At 40.9% G+C, this 25,645-nt stretch overlaps 1 protein-coding gene across 2 annotated transcripts in view; it reads left to right on the top strand.

Annotated features, from left to right (window-relative positions):
* The window catches only part of LOC146830895 (fibrocystin-L-like), a 1,171,295-nt gene that overhangs the window by 711,580 nt on the left and 434,070 nt on the right, over positions 1-25,645 (top strand). For both annotated transcript variants that reach the window (XM_085605085.1, XM_085605086.1), the window contains exons 45-48: positions 2,036-2,115; positions 2,848-2,977; positions 12,990-13,119; positions 21,713-21,954. In XM_085605085.1, coding sequence (XP_085461211.1) covers positions 2,036-2,115; positions 2,848-2,977; positions 12,990-13,119; positions 21,713-21,954 — 582 coding nt within the window. The remainder of the gene's footprint in view (positions 1-2,035; positions 2,116-2,847; positions 2,978-12,989; positions 13,120-21,712; positions 21,955-25,645) is intronic.

Below are 25,645 nucleotides of genomic sequence, written 5' to 3'. Positions count from 1 at the left end.
GCGACAACATCCTGAGTATCACTAATACTTTGTTCAACCTCAGTAAGCCTTGAATTCAAATGCGACCACTTTTCCTCAATTCTTTGGAGCGTCGCAGTAGTATCTGCCATAAAAAGTTGTATATTTCTCAGTTTGTCCATGATGTTCTCTAGGGCAAAGGCAGAGGTAATTTGTTTGGATAAGAGTGGTCCTTTTTAACCCTTTTATTAGCATTACCACCAGATTCCTTGTGCTCGATGGCATTAGAATTGATAGAAGCTTGACATTTACTTGAGTGTGTAGAATCCATGTTTGTATCAGCCGAAGAGCAACAGGATAGCTTGTATAGTCCCTCAAAACCCATCAAGGTAAAATGGAAACTAAAGTGAATGCTCAGCAGTTGACCAAGTGGTCCGATAAAGATAGACGTTTTTAGTGAAAAATATTGTATGTAGTCACCATATGAGACAACTGATCACTAGGAATCAGTAGGAACCAGTATGTTCTCATAGAATGTCCTTGAAAGATTCCCAAAAAGATTAAAAACCACGAGGAGGGCAAGAAAATAAGGATATGTGTTTCTCCAATTTGGATATTCTTATTCTCGCCAGTAAGCCCACGTTTTTGGTGGTTAAACTGAAAATGGAATCACAGGTGCGCTGGCTCCTGAGGAGAAACAAGCATCGGAGCTCGTAAAATGGCGGCCGATATGTGGAGCGTGCCATGAGCGGCAAGGCAAAAAATAAAAAAGGTATCAATTAGACAGTTAAGGGTCTAATAACCTACCTCTCCACTCCCGGGAGCTTCCAACATCTGCTTTCATGAATTTACGGCCACGTTGTGCCGATAAGGTGTCTCTCATTGAAAGATGGCTCCTCGATGCTTGGGAGGGGCTCTAGCGACTGGCCATATTGTCTCGCTGCTGCCACCCGAATCGTCCTCAATACCTTTACAAGCCTGGAATGAGTTTTATGAAACTTATGAGTAATGTGCTTTGAATAATCTGCCAACTGCTCTCAGATGGATAAATCTTGAATATCATAACAATTCTTTCAGACAGGACTATCGCAGTGGCCTGCTACTGCTGCTGTATTTACTGTTTTTCAACTTTGATATTTATTACTTTTTCTTCTATCATGCACTTTACACTCGAGCACCTCTATGAGCACTTTATATACACCTTATGGAGCGACCACAATAGTATTTATTGAATGTATGCATTATTGATTGAAAAATATAAAAATGTAATTCATTTAGCAGTTTTTTGTGTAGTGGATTAATTTTTCGCTCTCTCTCATCAGTCGTATTCTTGTCCTTTTTTATCCTCACCAATAGGAGCATTTGTGGTTTGTATAAATTTGTACGCAGGTCCTTTGCCCATTTGGGTTTCCCCATCAGTTTGTAATGGGGTCAGCGGACCAGCATGCTGGTGATAGCATTTTAAATAACTTTCTTGTTTTAATTCAGCTATTTTGCTTAACGAAAGCAGGGCTCCTTTAATATGTTTATATATGTAAAAAGTTATTTGAGAGTTGGCAGTGGTCTCCTGGACCACTGCCTACTCCTCAACAAACTCTTTTTTTTTAATTCACGTAGGCCTTCTGTGAATGGCTTACCACCCCACCTCAGGAGTCTGTCATTTGTTTATGTTTTGTAGCCAAATTTTCATTGCAAAACACTGATATCTCTCCTAAAGAGTCACTATTTGAAAAGGATCCCTCCAGCATCGCCCTTCCAAATAGTGATTCCTTATGGTGTTGCAAATGCATGTTAGGAGTCAGTAATAATTTGCCGACTCTTAAAATGGGTTTGCACATATTAAAAAGCTTTGTTATAGTTGCAAACAGAAGAACAGTTTGCCATCCCAAAACATTTTGGACATCAAGCCTCTCTTTTTAATTATATGCTGCATTTTGTGCGCTATTTTATACCAGTTTAATTTGTTGTGTCATTTTCTACTTAAATTTTTTTTATCTGGCTGATCGATTTATAGCTCATAAGAATAGTTGAATTAATACTTGCTCAAACAATTTTGGGGTTTTCCCACTTTTAACAGGAGGAACGCTCATGTTTGATGAAGCTGACATTGAATTGCAAGCAGAGAATATTCTGATTACAGAAGGAGGAGTTCTTCAGGTACGCAATTTATTCAATGATGGTAAAAGTCAATTTTACTTAGAGGTAATATTAAAAAAAGAGTGCGTCGTGGGGTGCTTAACTAGGCCTTAATTAAAATCTTACTTTAGTACCTGAAGACGTTCAGTATGCCACAAGATTGTCCTTCGATGAAATTGCTTTTTTTGCTCCTTTGCTTGTATTAGGATACTTGTCTGAACTGACATGATCTTAAACTTTACCTGAACTCAGTTATTTTTTGGCTGAATGCTGCAGAAAAAACTTGAACCAGAGACAAAAATTGCCATTTGTAAGGCAGAACAGACAAGCAGAAGAGTCTAGCTGCAATGTATATATATTATTATCAGCAATAGGTGAAACCTATTATACTGTTGAAATAATTGATGTATTAGGAATGTTGGTGTTTTTTTCTTTCCTTTTCGTTTTTAATTTTGTCTTATTCCTGCATGAAATACGCCCTTAACCTTGCCTACATTCAAGCATTACAAAGGATGCATGGGCCATTGTTTCTACTCACTTTCTTGTTTTGTTACCTGAAATTCTTTATTGATGATCATTTTATTGTTCTAATTCAAGTTCTGATATAGGGACCAACCTGTCACTGACATGCAGCAGTCCACTATCATACACTCTAGCTGCTTGTGGAAACCTTGACAGCTAAAACAACACTTTCTCCATTAGATATTATGTAACTAAATATTAAGCTTTCTTTTTACCATGTGTTTATTGTAGATTGGGTCAGAAGGTGCCCCCTTTCAGCACAAGGCAATTATCACACTTCACGGGCATCTGCGCTCTAAAGAACTTCCACTTTATGGAGCAAAGACTCTTGCAGTAAGAGGAGGAATCCTTGACCTTCACGGTAAGATTTCTAGATCTGAAGCCCTCTCTTTCTTTAGCATGGTTTAAAACACAACAGTTGAAAATAAATACTTACTCAGTGAATATATAATAAAAACATAAAGCATATCACATATTAATTATGGGCAAAGAAGATTCTACTCTGGCTATAATTTCTTTGTTGAAGATACTGAGGAGTAGTCATAATACTACTTTCACTTGAGAATTCCTCTACACTCACTTTTCCAAGCTAAACGGCAGATTGCTCGACCAGGTTACATCTGCAGAATACTCTGACCCTAAATATGAACATGTAGATCATTAACAGTTCCTTACTCAACATAATAAATTGGATCAATTGTAATTTGTTTCATTGATCTGTTTGACTACTGGTAAGTATTGAAACCTTGCAGAATTTAAAAACTCTTCATAAACTTTTTAGAGGTTGTATTGGACTTCATTTGTCTGAATTGAAGCAAACAAAACTCCGTTTGATTTTAGAATACAAGACTATTGTTTGCATAGAGTTTGTCTACAGGTGTGTGCCATTTGTAAGTGATTTTATCCAAAGAAAGATGTGTAGTATGGGAAGGTGGATTATTAGTTAGGGTGAGTGGTAGTCCAGTAAAGATTTCAGTAATTTAAACCTGAGGTCAACCCCTGGTTGCTCTGACACAGAGTAAACAGACTTAACTTGGGAAAATGTGCTTGGGATTTAGAAGTACCAAAACAGTTACAAAATCGAAAAAAACAAAACAATAAAATCCCACTCTAATTTACAAATTATATAATATTTTAATAATCAAAATTCGACCAAAACTACATAAAATCTTATAAAGAGAGCCAGAGATATTAATTTTTAAACTTTGATTTAAACTTTAGTCTCAAATACCAGAATGTGCCAAACTGAGGTCAACTGTTTGTGCTAGACCGGGAAAAGGGTAAGGGCCCGATTCACAGAACTAACTTAAGACAAAATCCTAAACTTACTACCATTTTGGTATTCACAGAAGGCAGTTACTCATTTTGGTATTCACAGAAGGCACTTACTCATTTTGGTATTCACAGAAGTTAGGAGTCCTAACTTTAGGACTCCTAAATGCCTTCTGTGAATACCGAAAGTCTTAAAATTAGGATTTTTCTCAGTTTAGTAGTAGTATAGTTAGGACTCCTAACTTTAGGACTCCTAAATGCCTTCTGTGAATACCGAAAGTCTTAAAATTAGGATTTTTCGCAATTTAGTAGTCCTAAATTTAGGACTCCTAACTTTAGGACTCCTAAATGCCTTCTGTGAATACCGAAAGCCTTAAAATTAGGATTTTTCTCAGTTTAGTAGTAGTATAGTTAGGACTCCTAACTTTAGGACTCCTAAATGCCTTCTGTGAATACCGAAAGTCTTAAAATTAGGATTTTTCGCAATTTAGTAGTCCTAAATTTAGACTTAGGACTACTAAATTGAGAAAAATCCTAATTTTAAGACTTTCGGTATTCACAGAAGGCATTTAGGAGTCCTAAAGTTAGGAGTCCTAACTATACTACTACTAAACTGAGAAAAATCCTAATTTTAAGACTTTCGGTATTCACAGAAGGCATTTAGGAGTCCTAAAGTTAGGACTCCTAACTTCTGTGAATACCGAAATGAGTAAGTGCCTTCTGTGAATACCAAAATGAGTAAGTGCCTTCTGTGAATACCAAAATGGTAGTAAGTTTAGGATTTTGTCTTAAGTTAGTTCTGTGAATCGGGCCCTATGTGTTAAGGCTGACTGCGATGGATTTCATCCCGTCTGAAGTTTTACCTTCTGACTTAGTCTCTGAACTGGAAGTCAAAGTTACTCAGTGGGGCAAGACAGCAGGCAGAGTCCTAGATGGGTTCCACGAGGCCAAATAGCCGTCAGATGAAGTCGTGGTGAAACCATTGACTCTTGGCACAAAAGCTCAGAGTGGGAGAAAATCCAATACCAAGAAAAGTCTCTTGCTAGCCTGATACTTTTGGCACCCTCTCCCAGTGAAGACTTCAGTCTAGGACACCTTTTTGGAGCTCGGATTCCTACAACTGGGCAATCTTGCAAGCTGTTGACAAACAGGACTCCACTAGGCTGGATACCTTCTCAGCAACGTCCAACTGAAATGGATTTGCTTTTGTAGAAAAGTGGAAACAACCTGAATCTTTGGCCCAGCAGAAAGATACCTTCATTAGATTGACTTGGTAGGTCATTCATGAACTTCTGTCAGTTCTCCAAGCAAAAGTCCTTGAAAAAGCTTTTAGGGTTAGGTAGGAGGAATACTCTCTGACTGCAAGGGCACTCGGAACTTAGAGACACCACTTGGGGGGTGAGGACTCACTCCAGTAGAAGTCACCAGCAGAGCCATGGGTAGGTCCAGTTGGAACTAGTCAGCAGGGCTCTTAAGGAAAGTGGTCTATTTGCGATGCTGAACACGCGCCGCTTGCAGAGCCCAGGGCTACAACTTTGACCGGGACTCGCATACCACTGATCAAACAACGTAACGCCCACATCAAGTCACTGAGGTGACCTCAACTTCCTGAGAGCCCACGGAAACTTCATTTACCGGGACTCATATTTATTCATCAATGATTTGAAAACAACCCTCCCACAGTGAAACCATTCAGAGACTCACTGAGGTAGCGGGCAGTGGACCCCTGCGTTTTCAGTTTTCCATGAGGCACTGTGCGCACGACACCAGAGGTAAATAGTGAGTACGCTGTCCCTATAGGGTGATTCTCATCGACCTTGAGTTACTTAGGAGCTCCTGGCAAGAATTGAGTCAAGCTCTCACAGATTGGATTACTTTGGAACGTTAAGGCTACACACTATCAATTCTGTTTGTCCTGAAGAAGACCCACGTGTGATGCTTATATGTAGCACAGATTTACAAGGGTCGAAACGTCGACACAGAATTAGGAGCATCATATTCCACTTTGACTATTACACATTGATCAGAATTAATTTCGAGGTGATTGGGAGAGAGTATATATATGTTTTTTCTCCGTACTTGAATGTTTATGTCACCTATGTATGTATCTAATGTATTTTTTTAGATTTATGTATATTATTTACTGTACTTCCCCTTGTCACACTTGTTTGCACCACAAATCTGTGTAGGACCTGTTTTTTTCAGATGATAAAAACATTTTTGTTTAAAAAAATTACTTAATGACACAATCAGTGTGTGCTATTTTCTGTGAATATGTGTTAGAACAGCTTTGTATAAACATTTATTGTTACCCCAACAGAGAAAGAGACAAACAAAATATACAAATTATTTAGCAGTTAAAAGTGTGTTGTGGCAGAACCACTGTTCATTTCTTGCATTTGCCCCCAGGATCTGCACTATACTGTGTATCCCTATTGATTAATATTGCCCCTCAATCCTGGGCAGATGCCTTCTGAAGTAAGGCACACATAATATTATAGCAGATTATTGCGTGGCACTGTTGCACTTTATTTCTACTGTTATTGAATTTTAAACTGCTTTAAGCCCTGCTGTACTTACTAATTGCTTTTAGCCTTGCTGTACCTACTTGCATTTTTTAGCTACTTATAGCCCACTTGACAGCTCAGCTCTTCCTGGGACTGTTTGGGCAAGCTCTCCCAGCTCCCTCCTACCTTCTCTGAGCTCTTCGGTCCTCCACGAGGTTCCCCTCGATTGAGCGGAAAGAGCTCCAGTTTCACTCTCTCCTCTTCCTTCAAGCCGGCGGCCATCATAGCAGTTGGCGGTCCAGCTCTCTACCGTAGCTGCCGGTTCTGCATTTCTGCTTCCGGCGACAGGGGCTTATCTGCTCAATGCATTCCGAGGGCGCAGCGGACGCCTGCTGAAGTAAGGCACGCATAATATTATAGCAGATTCTTGCGTGGCACTGTTACACTTTATTTCTACTGTTATTTCATTTTAAACTGCTTATTGAATTTTAAATTGCTTGTAAGCCTTGCTGTACTTACTTACTGCTTTTAGCCTTGCTTTACCTACTTGCATTTTGTAACTACTTTTAGCCCACTTCACATCTCAACTCTTCCTGGGAGTGTTCGGACAAGCACTCCCAACTCCCTCCTACCTTCTCGAGGCTCTTCAGTCCACCACGAGGTTCCCCTCGATTGAGAGGAAAGAGCTCCAGCTTTGCTTCCTCCTCTTCCTTCAAGTCGGCCTCCATCATAGCAGTTGGCGGTCCAGCTCTGTACCGTAGCTCCCACTTCTGCATTTCTGATTCCTGCTACAGGTGCATATCTGCTCAATGCATTCCAGAACGCACAGCGACGCACCAAAGGCAAGCCCGTCTGCGCCCGTCAGCGCCCAGACTGCGCCTTGCACCAGGAACCCTGCCCATTTTACTATCCTAAACTACACCAAGCCACGGTTACCACTCCTAAACAATGGTAGGTCTGACAATGTTGCATTTCAGCTCAGGGAAATCAATGATAACTCTCTTCTATGCCCCCATTGTAGGTTTGCACTCTTAGCTAGCCACCTCCCTGCTACCTCCCCTGCTGGTAAACATCCCCAAATTGAGGGGCCCACAAATGCCCATATCTCACAGAATCATTAACCTAAATTCCCAAGAAACGGCTCTCTCTTCTGACTCCTTAGTGGGTACTAATGTCCCACAAATCAAAGATGGCTCACTTAGCCCAATACTACTCAATACCACATCTGACATCAAACACAAATATCAATTAGTGTCTGCTTCAAACCTCAAATCCTGACATTGTATTTCTCACTTAAACCTGGGCCACAGCATCATCAGAACCTGATTGGGTGATAGCCCTACCAGTGGTCTATTCGCTTGCCAGCCAGCCCAGGCTGAAATAGGTGGTGGAATAGCCATTATGTATATGTCAGAGTTTAAAATTACTTCTGAATCTGTTCTTCTACCAGGTGCAGAAGCTATGATGTTCAACATCAAAATCAGGAATGTGCTAACCTTTCCTGGTTTGCTCCTCTACAGACAGCCTGGACCTAAATACTCACTCTCCCATGCACTACAAACCTTGCTAGAATCATGCTTGGACTCCCCCACATTCACCATACTAGGGGACTTCAATTTTCACCTTGATCGTAGTGAAGGTGCTTACACCTCTGTGTTGATAGTCCTACAACCAACACATAAGGCACTTCATACGTTGGATTGGATTTTTACAAACAATTCCCTTATACGTATTGACAAAATTTTGTCACTTACATGGTCCGATCATATTTTTTAACCTACCTGATGGGTCTAATTTAGACCCACTGCTGCCACCTCTGCCTGTAGTGTTGTTCCTATATCCCTGATAGGCTCTGCACATTGGAATAACATACACTATAGATTTGACAAAGGACTGAGGTCAGTATGTCTCTATTGAGTATATTAAACTTAATTACTTGTGTGTGCCAGCTAATGCAGAGGTCACTAGAAACTTCTTGAATATACGAGAAGGGATTAGTCTCTGACAACCATATAAACATGAAAACTTTGTTTCTCTTTAGAATCGGAACAGTCTCAGAATCGTGGAAACAATAGAGAACAGTTTCACTCAGTCAATCGTGCATGCTTCGTTTCTACAGAGTTGCACAGAAATAGAGAGACGGGCTTTTCAATAAAAGGGATTATTGAACAGTCTTATTTCTCATGCAAGAGATATGAATTGCTACAATCGTAAGACAGACTGCGAAGTACAGTATGTACAAGGTTAGCAGTAAGATAAAATAATACTGCAATAGCATGGTTTGTAGCTATGACATATGTTAATCAAAATACATACATAAATAACATAAGCTAAAATGTGATACTCATCTGATGCTTCTAAATTGTTCTACCCCAGTGTACCTAACCTAAGTGCAGTACGAGGTTTGAAGTGCTATTTCTAAAGTATAGCTAGCTATATTTTAGTTTAGCCACGAGTTGCCAAAAGTTTTTCTAAGTTCTGGTCAGCTCCATACCTGAGAATGAGAGAGGTTGGAATCTCGATAGTCTAACCCCCAGCAAGGGAAGTCAGAGAGCACTGGAGCTGGATTCTCTGTGAGGAGGATGGCAGCGTCAGGTCAGTGCATCAGGCTGGAACTTAATCTCCTTCCGAACTTGCCGTGGAGAACCGCGTAGTCTGGGTTGGATCAAATCCTCCGGGAACCGCAATTTGCCAGAGCAAGTGCTAGTATATTTATACCTCGAAGGTGTCTAGGAATGCCAGTATTGATGTAAAAGTCTGACAGAGTAACGTCATGAATAAACCCCTAAGGAATAGATGTTCATGCATACTTAATGAGTTCTTGGAGAAATAAATATTTAATCTGAGGGAAATTCCTAAAGGCTTAAGGGTCTGGTTTTCCAAGAATTCGTTGTGACATGGATGGACGGACGTGGGTGGCCATGCCTGTATTTGGTTTGTACAGACAATATCTAAATAGGTGCTGGATTTCTATGTCCAAATAAGGGCAATGTGAATTGTACCTATATAAGGGCATAAATCGGGAAACGTATATACGGAATCTAAATCTGCACAAAACATGCCCCGTCTAAAACTTGGCATTGGCGGAACATCCGGCCAGAGATGCTAACAGACCTGCTAGCTAACAGCATGCCCACCTTAGCTGCAGATTAGAACTTGGAGCTGGAAGTTATGAGAATTGGATCAGGGCAGCCATTAATCAACTAGCCCCAGAAAGAACCATCAAACAGTGTAGGAAAAACCCTTCTGCCCCTTGGTACAATCCCGAGCTGAAAACAATTAAATCCACATGTAGAGGCCTTGAACGCATATGGAGTGTGGACTATAGCATGACGGCCAGAAAGAATTATAACCAGGCACTAAATGATTTCAAAGCAACCATCATTATCTCAAAAAAGAACTTCTACACTAGCAAAATCGAGGGGGCCAACAATTCTGCTAGAGAACTCTTCAGGACCGTCAATGCACTATCCAAACTCCAGCATAGCAATGCATTTGCCCAGGACCAAGCACTGTGTGATAAAATGGCCATTTTCTTTTAGTTAAAGGTTCAAGTAATGTATCAGCAACTAGAGAGCCAGAGCCCTGACACCCCCTCCTCTCAGGCCACCCTCACAGCAGACATGACATCCAACACCTGCCATCTATTTTCTCGTGTTGAAGCACTCACAAATTAACCAACAACGTTTCCTGTTACTGTCACAAAACTAAATACACATTAAAGTGGGCTTCTCTTCTTCTTTTATTTTCATATGAATCTCCAAACTTCTTTTATTCATAACATTCCTCCACTCCCAACGCGTTTCGTCGATAGGGAATAACCCATGCGACTTCCTCAGGGCTTGATCTTGTGTAACTGTCTTCTTAAAGCAATTTGAATTAAATAATATCCGTATCACCTTCCTAATGGTCGTTTTGTTATCCAACAACACCTGATATCACTGAACACTGTACGTGACCATTAGCGCAATTGTTTAGGCAGTAATCCTCAAATTAGTATTCCAAGTCTCTGAAGTACGGAGACTTTTAACAATAGCAAGCGTCCCCAGATACGGAACCGTCTTCGTGTCACCTGCCATCTAACTAGCTTTTCTTCCTTGACAACCAATGGTGTAAATGACCTATTACTGGCTATCAAGTCTGGATCTCCAACGGACACATGTCAGCCCGACATCATTCACGGTGTCTCTAACAAAGTCAGCACATTACTTGCCCCTCTTCTGAACAATGTTATCAATGCCGGTGTTTTCCCATCCTCCTGGAAGAAAGCTTGTATCCAGCCCATTTTAAAGAAACCCTCTTGAGGTAATAAATTACCGCCCAATCTCCTGCTTGCCCCTGGCAGCGAAAGACCTGGAAAAGGCTATTAACGTAGAGCTCACGGACTACCTAAATTCTAACAAACTTTAAGACTCTACACAACATGGCTTCCATTCTGGCCACTCGACAGAATCAGTACTAATTATGGCCACGGATGAAATAAGATGGTAACACAGGGGTGGCAGGGCTATCCTGATCCTACTAGACCTGTCAGCGGAGTTCGATACGGTTAATCCTATTGTACTTACACGATAGCTGGGAGCAGTAGGAGTTGGAGGCACTGTGCTTTCCCTTCTCACCTCCTTCCTCTTTGCTAGAGAACAGAGGGAGTGCTGGGACTCCCTAGAATCAGACACATTCTATCTTCCTGGGTGAGCACTCTCTCCAGCGCTCTTCAATATCTACGTGACCCATCTGGCAAAACTAATCAGGGACCATGGCTTCTCACTAGTGTTGTATGCAGACGACACTCAAATTATTATCTCCAGTGCACCAAAGGTAGACTTGGTGGCAGACAGATTTCATAGCTATCTCGGCCACATTATGAATTGGATGCATAAGACTTACCTAAAACTAAACATGTCCAAGACCGAGGTCATGGAATTTGGCAATGGTCCTCCTATCTGGTCCCAAGCATGGTGGCCAGCAGCGGCTGGAGACTGCCCTGTCCCCACCATCAAAGTGGGAAACCTTGGCTTTCCATGTGACGCCCAGCTGATTCTCTCAGGGCAGATCAAACAGCTGACATCAGCTTGTTACTTTCTTCTAAAAATACTTCGGAAAATCTTACCTTTTCTACCTGAGGATCTGAGAAAAACGGTTGTGGTGGCTCTTATCATTTCATGCCTCGACTATTGTAATGCCTCAGAGTTAAGAGAACCATATGGAGAGGCCGATGTCTATCTTTCTTGGCATCTAAACTTTGGAATGAACTTCCACTCAATGTTAGGTTGTTATCCTCTAGATTGCACTTCAGGAGTCAGGTCAAAACCTGGCTTTTCCCTCCCCTACTGTTATCTAGTCCCACCTGACTTCACCACTGTCCTGCTTGCCACAGGGCCAAGAAGCCTCGGCATTTGTGCACTCCATAAGAATGTACTTACTTACTTACTTGTAGTCTTTTTTATGTATTCCACAGGTTCAGAGATGTTCTTAATGGGGCTTCGGGAGCCATATGAATGCCGAGTACCATCCTGTGGGTTGAGGAAACTCCTGGCCACTCCCTACCAATGAGAAAGAAGATCTTAGGGGTGACCCTACCCGTATCTGCAGAACCTCCTGTGTGACGTAATGCAATGTATCCCACAGTGCTGGTCTGTCCCTAAAACCAGTATGGCAGAGCCTCACTTCCCGTGGTTAGAGCTCCCCGTGCCCACTCAGAGGTGTGGCTATGAAGTCATCCCTTGTGGTCACTCAAAACCTATTCTGGGGGAAACTCCTCTCCTACTGGTATTGCTTAATTTCTGGCTAGTAGGACAATGAAGGGGGAGCCCGGGTTTGAATTACATTTGCTTGTTGCAGAGTAGGCCTTCTTTGAAGATAATTAAGTTCCTTAGCACAGTCCAGATGGCCATCCTGTCAGGGAGAAAACCATCTCCAAAGCCCTTTGCCCTCTGTCAGACAAGCCATCACCATAGAAGAACCATCAACACTCAGATGACACTAAACACTGGCAGAAAGTTACATTTGGCGCAGGAAGGGAAATAGCAATTTTTTTAAAGTAGCATTTGAAAAATAGTAATCTAAAACATTGTACTATATAATAGGGACGTACAGGTAAGTTAAATATGCCAATCAGGATTGTATCCAATTCTGACATACTTTAGGAGTCAGAGCACATGTTTTACTGGGGCCTGGTTAGCAGTACCCCAGTGTGCAGACTAAAACCAAGAGTATGAGTCAATAAAAAACCGAGGTGACCATAAAAAAAGAGGCATGTACAAGTACTACATGTATTACATGTAGTCATAAAACCTTTCTTAATTCCTGAAAGATTGATATCAATGAGAGGGTAAAAACAAAGGCATTTTGGCAATGTTGCTTAGATTTTGCTGTTGAGCCATAACAGTGACATATGTTTCTGTCTCCGACCAAAATTGACAAATATTTCAATTTCATAGTCACGGTTCTTACTATATTTGAGCTAGACATTCACTCACACTCATCTCACATTGCCATACATGGACAATTACTGGAACATTCAGTTGAAGTTGAAAGAATTGAAAATAATTCTGAATAAGTTAAAAGCAACTAACAAATCTTTTTGTACCGCAGGCTTGCCAGTCCCTGTGACTTGGACTCGATTGGCTCAAACTGCTGAAGCAGGGTCATCTACTCTGATTTTACAAGATGCTGTAACATGGAAGGTTGGAGATGAAATTGTTATTGCATCCACTGGAAACAGGTATTTTACTTAAAATTAATAGACCATAGGTTTTTCCCTCCAAAAAGGAGTTGTGGGAAGATCACGTACTTGTCTCATTATTGTTTTTGTTTCAGAGTATTATTCTCAGGAAGTGTGTGTTTTATGGATATGAGTAAGTGATTGGTTTCTCTGTGATTTAATGTTAACTTTTTTTGTACCATTTCTGTTTTGATATATGACCAAATGCACCTCAGAAGGTTACACAAAGGGAGTCTCCTTAAATTCCATGCCTACTGCTTTCACTTTCACTGCATAAAGGCACTTTAGAGGTTCATAACTCAGGCATGGGCTAACTATAACTACCTACTGGTGACCGCCAGTAGGATATACATATCTATACAGACCCCCCAGGATTTCGCGATTTCGCGATTTGCAAAAAAATCGCGAAATCGGCACTTTTGTAAAAATGCCGCGATTTTTACAAAAGTTCCCGCGAAATCCTGGCATCCTGGCGGCATCCCACCCCCATCCAGCAGCAGACAGCAGATCACGCGCCTCTCTTCCTCTTCTATTGTTCTATTGGGCCAGTGGCTCTTGCCACGGGTCCAATAGACCAATAGAAGGGGGTTAAGGGGGGTCCTCACAGCAGGCAGTGCTGACGACTCGATGACGACGCGACTCACCTGGTCTGGAGCGGCGCTGCTGGTCTGGATCGTCATTGTATCGTTGTCTGGCTGGTGGTGGATCGTCGTCGTCGTCGTCTCGGGAGGCCCAGAGGCCCAGGTAAGCTGCTGTGAGCTGGGAGGCGTCTCTCGCCCTTAACATTTGCTTCCACAGGCAATAAAAGTGAAGGATCGACCCGTGCTGGCCGCCGCAGCAGAAGGGCTGTAGATTGTATATAGTTATACGTTGCACTCTGATTCAGGGCCGGCTTTAGGGTGCTGGCTTCCTGGGGGCTCCGTCAATTAAAGTTTATTAGGCTTTTGAAGCACCTGCCGCAGCGTTTCTTTCCGCGAGCAATGGCCAGGCCTCACATAAATGTCAAGATAACTCCTGTGATTAATTATCTTCCTGAATAGAGATCAGCATTTTGTGTAGTTCAGGGTTTGACTTGGGTGAAGTTAGTGCAGAGGGTTCTGTGCCTGCTGCAAAGAACGTGTACCAAGTAGATTACAGAATGCGTAGGATGTAAACAGATCAGCAGGTTACTGCTTTCAAAAGAGACATCCTTTTGTTACTTGCAATTTATAACTTAAAGTCCTAATATAGAACAGCGAGCTATTACCTTTCATCCCAGAACTGCATACACACCGCAAAGTATACATTATTAGAACATTGATTGATCCACTTATTTTAACTTTACAAATATCTTTAAAATATCTGTGTGTATATAAACATGGACCTGACCCATTAAGGCTACCTGACCAGCATGTAAACCCCCCACTTTTAATCAGCATCACCACAAAAGACCCTAAGCCATGCCCATTTCTTATAGCCATTTACAAAAACCTAAGGCCTACCAACAGGTCTGGCTCGCTACCCACCTTTCGCTGAAGAGGCCCTATATCCTCTTGGCCTAGCCCTAAATGTCACTTTACCCTGCCCCGTCTTAAACCACAACCAATCAAACCCTGTTTTAATCTGGCACCCAGGGCCGGCTCTAGGGCAGTGCGAGCGGTGCTACCGCACCGGGTGCTGGCTTCCTGGGGGCACCATACTTGCAAGTTTATTATGTTTTTAAAGCACCTGCTGCCGGGTTCCTTTTCTCCGGCAATTACCAGGCCTCACAAAAATGTCAAGTTAACTCTTGTGATTAATGTTCTTCGTGGAGAGAGATTAAAGTTTTGTATAGTTAATGTTTTGACTTATGGGAAGGTAGTGCAGAGTGTTAATATGCCTGCTGCAGAAACGTGTACCATGTAGATTACAGAGTGCATATAATGTAAATAGATCAGCAGGTTTTCTGCTTTTAAAAGAGATGTCCTTTTGTTCTTTGCAATTGATAACTTAAAGTCCTAATATAGAACAACGAGGTATTAACTTTCATCAAAGAGCTGCATACACACTGCAAAGCAAACATTAGAGCATAGATTAATGTTGCAAAAAGGGTTTCTTTGGGTAGAAATCGATTCTTTTTATTAAACAAAACTCCCAACTATGCTGTTTATGTCCTATTTTTAGTCTTGAAGACAAACAAAGTCTCTACATTGTAAATAAACCAAATATACATAGCTTCATGGTGTTAAATAACTCAAAAAACAAAGATCTGTGTTTGTTGTAGGATAAACTGCCAAAGAAAACGCCGCTAAATTGCCGCTAAATTCCCATATTTGTGCCGCTAAATTTCCATATTTGTGCCGCTAAATTTGTCTATATCTATATCGATATATATATATATAGCCAAAGTTTTTCCCAGATTTAAGGCCGCACTCCACAGCAGCAGGTAACAACCTTTATTTTCACAAAAGAGGGCGGAATTTCATTCCGATATTTCTGTCCTTTTGCCGACACGTTTCGAAGCTTCTTGCTTCTTTTTCAAAGGCATTGTAAAAAGGCAGCAACAATGTTAAGCAACCACAGCAGAGCAATAAATAAGGAAGGCGGAAGATCGTTCTGAGGCCCACTGGAGGGTTTGTCAAACATTAGGTCCTAAAGTAACTGTGAATTAATGCAGAGCCTACTGAAAGGTTAAAATCAAGTAAGAAATGTACTACAAGTCCCAGAATGCATCGAGAAGTTTTACCACTTGGAAGGCACACCTGAGGCCTATAAATGTTAGCACACGGGGACTGTGGTTGCTTTACATTGTTGCTGCCTTTTCACAATGCCTTTGAAAAAGAAGCAAGAAGCTTTGAAACGTGTCGGCAAAAGGACAGAAATATCGGAATTAAATTCCGCCCTCTTTTGTGAAAATAAAGGTTGTTATCTGCTGCTGTGGAGTGCGGCCTTAAATCTGGGATAAACTTTGGCAATATATATATATATATATATATATATATATATGAATATTACCTACTGGCGGTCGTTATAGTTAGGACCTAGTTTCCATAGGAATAGCGTTTTTTGTATTCTCAATTACTTTAGCGGCGGTTGACGAATGTGCGTGAAATTTTCAAAACTAGTGATCAGCCTCGGTCAGCTCCTGTCTTGAAAGTTTTGGGGTCATTCGCCAAGCAGAGGCCGAGAAAAAAGGGGGGTCCCAAACACGTTTTCCCTATGTTATTTTCCGTAGGAAACTTTAGACAAAGCTACAGCCCGAACTGCAGAATGGAATTACACCAAATTTGGCAAAAAGGTAGCCCTTGGTTTAGAAAGAGTCCTTTTTGTTAAATGGTGCAAATCCATTCAGTAGTTACTGGGAAATTAGAAAAAGAAAAAGTTTTGATATCTATGGCCACGGTGGGTTAACGAACCCTCCCGACCACGAGCTTCATTCTAATTGGTTACCAACACTACAAACAAGGAAGTGTTGGCAGCCATCTTGTGACTCGGTAGAACTGAGTCACAAAAAAAAGGAGTAAAAAAAAGATTAAAAAAGAAGAAACAGGGGCAGGGTAGAAACACCCTGCTCCCCTAGGCCTGCTCAGGGGGTCCCACAAGGACCCCCAGGGCTAAAAAAAACATTTTATTTTAATAATTTTGGCAAAAATCGCAATGGGGTCGCGAATCCCACTGAAATTAGAAAAAAAAACAAAGCACGGCTCCGGCCCTTCTTTAAAAATAAGCCCCCGGGTGGGTCAGGCCCCAGGGTCACTATAAATTCATTAGCAGGGGCCCGCCGGGCTCCTGCAGCCCTGGGGACTGCCACCTCCCTGTGGCTGTTGAAAAAAAGCGGGGGGGTCCCAATCCCCCCCACGCTACCCCAGGGAACGCCACCTCCCCGGGGCTCAATTTAAAAACAATAACCTGTGTGGGGGGCTCGAGCCCCCCCACAAGACCCGGGGAACACCACCTCCCTGAGGCTTTGCAATGGTTCAGAGATGGCTGCGTGCCCCCCCTCCTGGACCCCTCCATTGCCCTGGGGACCGCCACCCCCCAGGGTGCCCACCCCTGGGACACTGCTGTTTGCTATGGCAGGGCGGGAGATAGCAAGCACTGGTTTGGATTTTGAAAGCGAGAGCAGGTAACCTGCTCTCGCTTCCAAAATCCAAAGCAGATTGCTTTTCCACAAGGGGAGCTGCATGTCAGCAGCTCCCCTTGTGAAAAAGCAATGCCGGCTCCCGCAGGAGGCGGGGAGCTGGCGGGACTGTGGGGAAATTGGGGCTCCCCCACGGTCCCCAACGGAAAGGACAGGCCCCGGGGAATAGGGTCCCCGAGGCCTGGAGTGGCCAGGGAGGGGGCCACATGGCTCCCTCCCATTTACATAAAGAAACAACATTTTAAGAAAGGCAGGCCGGCCGGCCCTGGGGGATGGGGTCCTGCGGCCATAATTGGCCTGAGGAGGGGGCCACACTGCCCCCTGAGAAAAAATAAAACACATGGCAAGGCCCCAGGGGACGGGGTCCCCGGGGCAAAAGTAACCAAGGGAAGGGGTCCACGCAGCCCACCTCCCAAAAACTAAAAAAAAGGAACCGGCAAATCGCCATAGGCCCCGCCCCCTCGCTGCAACATGGTGCAAACGTGCGTTTTAAATTAGTTCCCTTGAGTCCTGAGAGTCCCTTGAGGCTATCTAGCCCACCAGGTACCTCCAGTATGCACCACAGGGCTGCGTTGCAGAGAGGTGGTCTGAGGCCATGCAACACAGCTGTGTGGTGCTTACTGGAGGTACCTGGTGGGCTAGCTGAACCCCAGGGACCCTCAGGATTCAAGGGGACTTAATCCCCCAACTTAAAACGCGGCACGAGGCACGTTTGCACAGTGGTGAAGGGAGGGGGCAGGGCCTAATGTGACATGTGTGCAAACACGTCCTGTGGCATGTTTTAAGTTGGGGGATTAAGTCTCCTTGAATCCTAAGGGTCCCTGGGGGCCAACTAGCCAACCAGGTACCTCCAGAAAGCGCCACATAGTTAAGTTGCAGAGAGGTGGAAAAAGGATCGTGGCCTCAGACCACCTTTCTGCAATGCAGCCCTGTGCCTCTTCTTGGAGGTACCTGGTGGGCTAATTCACCCCCAGGGACCCTCAGGATTCAAGGCACTTAATCCCAAACTTACAACGTGCTAGGGGGCACATTTGCAGAGTGTTGCAGGGAGGGAACAGGGCCTGATGTAAGAAGTTAGCAATCTTGCTGTGTGGGACTTACTGGTGGTAATAAAAGGGTTAGTTGGCCCCCAAGGTTGACGTTGGGGGCTAACCACTCCTCCTGTTACCTCCAATAAAGACTACACAGTGGGATTACTAAGAGCTGTTTTGGAGGCCACGCTCACCTTTGTCCACCACTCTGGAAACACGATGGTATGTTATAGTTAGAAATTAGCATTTAAAAAACCTTTGAAATTCACTGCAAAAACCATAGGTTTCAGGCACGTTATAGTTAGAAATTAGCATTTAAAAAGCCTTAGAAATTCACTGAAAAAACCATAGGTTTCAGGGAGGTAATAGTTAGTTGGACATTTCTCTCGTACAAAACCATAGAAATTGCCCCATTATAGTTAGTTCAGCTAACTATAACTCATACACCTGCAATGCACTTCTAATGACGTCACATATTACATAATTCTTGACATGGTCAGTGACATCACTGATGACATCACTGATGTCATCTCAAATGAAACCACTGATGACATCATCCACGTGAATATCTGATGCATTTTCGAAACCATCGACACACCAATACATGTTACTACATACGCACTCACTGATTCCTAGGTCTACACACACGTCCACTCTTTCACCCATAAAGTCACTCATACATGCAGTCACTCATCAATACAACACTATCATAAGCACTCATACACCTATACAGACACTCACACACCACCACTCATCCATGGAGTTACTCACACAGCTAGTCAGTCATGCAAAGAATCAATCACACTTCCATTTACTGACCTATACAGTTATACACACACCACATCACTTATTCAAACAGAAATAAACACATTCTTCAATCACAGATACAAGTACACACTCATCCATACAGCCACTCTCACAATCACTGCCTCTCACGTATAGTCATTTATATACTCACACTCTCACATACACTGCCTTTTACATATGTAGGTATTTGGACATATACCACTGAGACATCCATTCTCTCACCAACACACCCACACACACAATAACCCACAGAGTCATACACCTCCCACCCACCCACACACACACTCAGGGACCCTTACAAATACTCAGGCAACAAATCAATAGCCCACATAGACATTCATGTAGCTACTGACCAACCCATACAGCAGCTTACACAACAACAGACAGTCTGATATAGACATTCACACAGTTTAGTCACTAACCCATGTATTCAGTAAGACACGTTTAATCACTCACTTATACAATCAGTCACACACCTACAAAATCCTCCATCCATACACTTATACACCCACTCATTCTTCAATACACCTTGGCATATATATATATAACACATATTTAAACTTTACAGAAACACACAGTCACTGGATGATGTCATCCGTGATGTCATTTGAGATGTCATCAGTGATGTCACTTACCATGTCATGAATGATGTAATATGTGACATCATCAGAAGTGCATTGCTGGTGCGCGGGTTACAGTGTGCTGAACTAAATATAGGGGCAATTTCTATGGTTTTGTATGAGAGAAATGTTCAACTAACTATAACGTCCCTGAAACCTATAGTTTTTTCAGTGAAAAAAATAATAAAATATATATATATACAGAGAGAGAGAGAGAGAGAGAGATACCCTTTAGTAACCACCCAACTAACCTAACGCTATAAATGCGCACTTAAGTGCATTAAATCCACTGGCCCCTCTAAACCTTCATGCCCTACCAAATACTAGGGGCTTACAGGTAGCACCAATGATAATTATGCCTATTTACCATGTATCTTTTAACAGAGAACTGGCTGGGGCCTTGTTAGCAGGACCCAGGGCACAATCATTGTCAGTAACCACAAGTATCAGTCAAAAATGAGAGCAAAAAAATTGGGGGACACTGTAAAAAGCCCTGTTTTCTCACAACCAATATGCAAATATTTATTTTAACACTGTGTGATATATATTCCACTCGGAAAATAACCAATAGTAACTTACCTCCTCATGGATGAACAAAAACTAATTTATGTTCTCCAAGCCATTATTTCAAGGAAAGTTGCATCCACATTATTTATTTGTAGGTATATATTGTGCACCCTAGACCTCTAGGTGTCAGAGAGCTTTACAATCGTTCCAAGGAAAGTTACAACATGAAAGTAATAGAGGACATTTAAAATAGTTAGTGTACTGCAAATGTACAACCTATTAAAGGTCAAACTTTACAACTTATATACAAAGCAAGGAGTATAAATGTGATTAAGTTGGAAATTCACAAATAAAAGGTAAAAGTACATAGATTTAAATATTGATAATAATAATAACAATAGGTTTTAAGGCATCTTTTGAAACCTAATTGTATTTTTTGATGCAAATTTGAGAGAAGTCATTGCATATTTAGAGCATGGATGATAATTGAAGAGTATTTGGCATCTGGTCAGACCAGGCTTAGTGTATATATTCAGAGAGTAGAAAGGTAAAGACATACAAGCACCCCGGACAAGAACAGCTGCCAGTATAAGGCTTTTTTAATCAGTACAAGCAGAATACACTTTTTTTTTCAAAAGTGACTTTTATTCACTTTGGGCATTCTGCTAAGCTCAAATCCTTGCTTTAGGAAGCAAGCAGAACAGTAGTTGAGTAAAATGAACAACATTACTCCAACCATTTAAAAAATATGCTACGTTCAGACATAAATATTCTGGGAAATAGGAGTTCAATAACATTGAAAACATTGATAAATGGAGTTCACTAGTCTTATGATAAAATGGCTAGTACTGTGATAAACACTAGGTGGATACTTGGGTAATAAAAGTGAGATGTATGCAAAAATGCAATGTAATTAGCATGATGGTGGCTCTAATGTAGCTTGGAATTAAGGATATATTCGAGTCATAATTTGAGGATGAAGATGGGTAGCAGTCCAGGAAGGGGGAAAGTCAAAGATTGGCAGGAGGGGCGGGGGACAAGTGGAGAGAAAGAGGAGGTTTCAAGACTCCCGGCCTTCTGTGGGGAGATTGGATGGAACGCTGTCTGTTTGGTTCATCTGGCAGCATGTTTATTTTATCACCTCAGTGAGAAAAAGAGCAAAATAATTTGAATGTCTGCTCTCATATGATTGGTTTCTATTTGTAATGGCACGGTGAGCCAAATATTGATGGATTGGAATGTGGACCAGATTGATTATGAGAATAATTCAAGCATTCCCTGTATCACCTCTTTGATTTTCCCTGTTAATGGGGTCTATGACCTGTAATAGCTGATGGCCTGGAAGCAATCCAGCTCCTACTGGAGGCCGTGATGAAATACATATTATAGGACCACCAATACAACCATGAATATTAACTTTTTTCAGAGTAGTGAGAATGAATTCAGTTTAATTACAACTACTGGTGGGTTGAAATTAAATCAGCACATTTTATGTGCATGTTTATGGATATATTTTTGTTTTTTTTCAGGCTAAGTCAACATCAGAATGAAAAGAGAGTAATAACACAGGTGTCAGAAGATGGCAGAATCCTGACCATCAGGAACTCTCTTACCTACAAACATTTGGGGATATCAGTTACTCTATCTAATGGAAAAGTCTTTGAAGCAAGAGCAGAAGTTGGTCTCCTCACCAGAAATATTCTCATTCGTGGCAGCGACAATATCGAGTGGCACGATAACATTGCAGCCTGTCCTGAAGGATTTTATCCAGGTACATTGGGATTACTCTTTCAGATTTTGTTTAGAAAGCATCGCCTTATGAGAAAATAGAAAATCACAATAGATTCTCAAAGTACTAGCATTCAAATCTGTATTCCAGTGAGGTCTGGCTTGTGTCTTTCTATTAATCGAGGAAAACAGTAAGTAGAGCAATGCTAGATGACATTCTGGATGATAATCTTCTCTGCACAGTGACTAAGTAAACACAAACATTTCTCAATAGGACACATTCACCAAGATCTAAAATGGGGAGGTCAGCAAAATGCCAAGGCAGTACATGCAGCAAAATGCCATGGTGCCAAAGGGTTCCTTCGCCTTGAATTCTTTAGAAAGTGTATGCGTTAAACTATATTTTATATGGCTGCAGTTTTTGTTTTGCCCATGTTGTGAAGGGTGTATATTTACACATGAATGATGTAATTTTGGTGTCATGATATCCCAAAATGAAGGCAGAAAACATATCTATGCCACATTCTGGAAGTTTTGAGATGTTCTTGCAATCCGACGGTTAGGTGAATGGGCTGATTACTTAAACTGCAATCACCATAACCCAAGGTCCAAAGTTTTATTATTGCTTGTAGTGAAGCCTCACCTAGGACATGAGCATTGATGCTCCTACATATGAGAAATTCTTTAGACAGTTTGCGAGCATTACTTTTCTCTTAGAACACATGGAGTTTTACTATCTAGTGGTTTTTATTACCAGGCTGCCCATCTTCAGTATAACTCTTAAATGTTTTTAGCGCAACAGGAAAGGTATATATATCTTGAAGTACATACATCTGCTCTATAGTTTGTAGAAAGTATATGTAGCAAATATTTATGCGCCTTGTTCCTTTTTTTATAAAAAGAAGCAGGTGCCCCTTTAATCTCAGCTTTAGTCATTTTTCCAGTTGTTCCTGGTGTGGTCAAATACGGCAAAGACAGTTTGCAATCAGCACAGTGTGTGTTTACTTTGGTGATCTGCAAAAACATAGGGTGTGCCTGAAGCTCTACAAATATTTTTTCTAAGTCAAGTAGCATTTCCCAAATGCATAAGAAATAAGGGGATCAGGAATACACTCCAACTACAACTACAACTACAACGTTACAGCCCTGAGTGCGATCTAAAAAGTTGCCATGCTTCCCCTGAGAGGAAGTAATTTGGTAACTCTAACCATACTGCAACTGAAGTCTTCAACTGAAGCAGACATTTCCAGTAGTGAGTGGCATGTTCACTGAGACAAAAGAGCACATCTCCTGGATCTGTAGTTTGGATTACAAATGTAATATTGTAGGCTGATTCACAAAGCAAAATATACATGTGTAGATTTACTCATGTGTATATTTACTCCTAGACCTATGATAAAGTATTTTTCTTCTTTGCTATTCACCATTTCCAAGTGAATATTTACATTGAGGGTCAGGTTACATGTCTCCACCCCCTCAAATAAGTTGATACAGCCTCCAATAATGATGATCACTACTGTAAAGTTACTATTAGCATTCTAACTCATGGGATGATATCTTAGTCACTGAGGAGATCTCGCTATGGTGAAGTGTAGGGATAATTATTAGAGTGTATTCTTTAAACAAAATTACAAATATTTTTATGTAAAAAGTGATTGTAAATTGAATGTAGAGAGTTGTTTTTAATCTAGAACTAAATAAATAAAATGGATGAGAGCATTAATTCATACAATTATTGAATCACTAATTTAAATATATCAATTAATTTATTGATAATATTTTAAACAATAATTAAAGTTAATTCCACCCTCATAAGCATATTATGTACATTTAAAATATAGCATATTTAGCTAAAAGGTATGTGTTGAAAAGTGTCTTTGTTTTTAATTAGTTTATTATAAAAAAAATATGATTCTTTTAAAGAAATATACATACTTTATTTTACACACACATATGTGAAGTAAATGTAATTATTAAAACATCATTTCCAAATATATTAGATATGCGGGTATCTATGTACATATGTGTGTATATATATATATATATATATATTCACTGAAAAAACAAAGTTTAAAGCAACAGAATAGTTAGGTGAAAATGTCAGTGTAAACATAACAATTTCAATTTAAAAGCCCTCAAAATCTCCAGTTATAGTTATTTCAAGTAACTATAACTTGTTCCTCCGTCATGCAATGTTTTCACCATAAACAGTGTTATTATCATTTCAGATGTCATCAGTGATGATTCCAATGATGTCATAGAACATGTTATGAGTGATGTAATATGTAAGGTCCTAAGAATATATATGTAGTTACTTCTTTATCGAAGGTTTACCCTGATCCGTTAAGCAGTTGGCAAGAAAAAGTAGGGGCAACAAAAGTGCAGTTTCCCCACTAAATTCCCATAGGAAACTATTGGTCCAATTCACAAATGTAATCTGAGACAAAATCCTAACTTTATGACTTTCGGTATTCACAAAATGTATTTGTAAAGTTAGGATTCCTAACTTTCCTACTAAACTGAGACAAAATCCTAACTTTACGACTTTCGGTATTCACAAAATGCATAACTTTACTACTACTAAACTGAGACAAAATCCTAACTTTACGACTTTCGGTATTCACAAAAGGCATTTAGTAGTAAACTTAGGATTCCTAACTTTATTACTACTTAATGCCTTCTGTGAATACCGAAAGTCGTAAAGTTAGTATTTTGTCTCAGTTTAGTAGTAGTAAAGTTAGGAATCCTAACTTTACTACTACTAAATGCCTTTTGTGAATACCGAAAGCCATAAAGTTAGGATTTTGTCTCAGATTACTTTTGTGAATTGGGCCTTAGTCTCCAGTAAAAAAGTGGCTGAACAGAATTGCACCAAATTTGGTAAAACATTAGTACTTTACTCAAAAAGCGTGCTTCCTGTGATTTGGTGTAAATCCGTTCAGCTGTTTTCAGCAAATTAGTGTTTATAGAAAAGCTTGGGTTGGGCATGATAGAATTAGTAAAATAGGTGTTTCCATACTGTTGATGTCCAGATGTGCTTTGATTGGACAATTTAAAGGGGGCTAGTCAATCCTGATTGTGAGCACACCCTGATCACCAGAGACACATGAGGGGCCGAAATGGACCAACCTCCCTTGATTGGCTGTCCATAACTTTTACAGCATATAGTGGCAGCCATTAGGGGACAAGTGGACATAGTGTCAATTGTGGCGTATGCCAGGTTTTCAGAGTAAAAAAAAAGAGCAAATATTAATGTGGATAACAGTTTTTAGTCTCAATATAAATCATTTGTTGGTGGTGTTATACTCATTTTAGAAATGTTCCTGAGTTCTCAGGTGATTTTACCCTGTGAAAAATTCTGACCTTCTGCTGGAATTTATTGAACCATGTTTGAAAGAAAACAATACTCACTTGATTTTCTCATACAGGTAATGGAAGGTCCTTCAAAAGCTAAAATAAGAGCACATTTTCTATACATTCACACTAGCTTCCTCAGCTGTGTCAGGCCATGGTATTTTCTGTAATTTTGCATTACTTTCTGATGACAACACAGGCTTTGATTGGCCAATGGCTGCCTTTACAAAAGTAAAAGGCAGACCTGCAGTTTTTAGCATACTTTGTCTGTGTTCTCGGTAAGGGCATTAGATAAAGAGAATTAGTAGGTTTTATATGTTTTTCCTACCTCTTACAACTTTATTAAAATGGTAATAGGTAGGGAAAATTATTTATAAATT

This window comes from Triturus cristatus, chromosome 5_1 (assembly GCF_964204655.1).
Source record: "Triturus cristatus chromosome 5_1, aTriCri1.1, whole genome shotgun sequence".
NCBI lineage: Eukaryota > Metazoa > Chordata > Amphibia > Caudata > Salamandridae > Triturus > Triturus cristatus.
The sequence above is the reverse complement of the archived record's forward strand: the minus strand, read 5'-3'. Positions and strand labels throughout refer to the sequence as shown.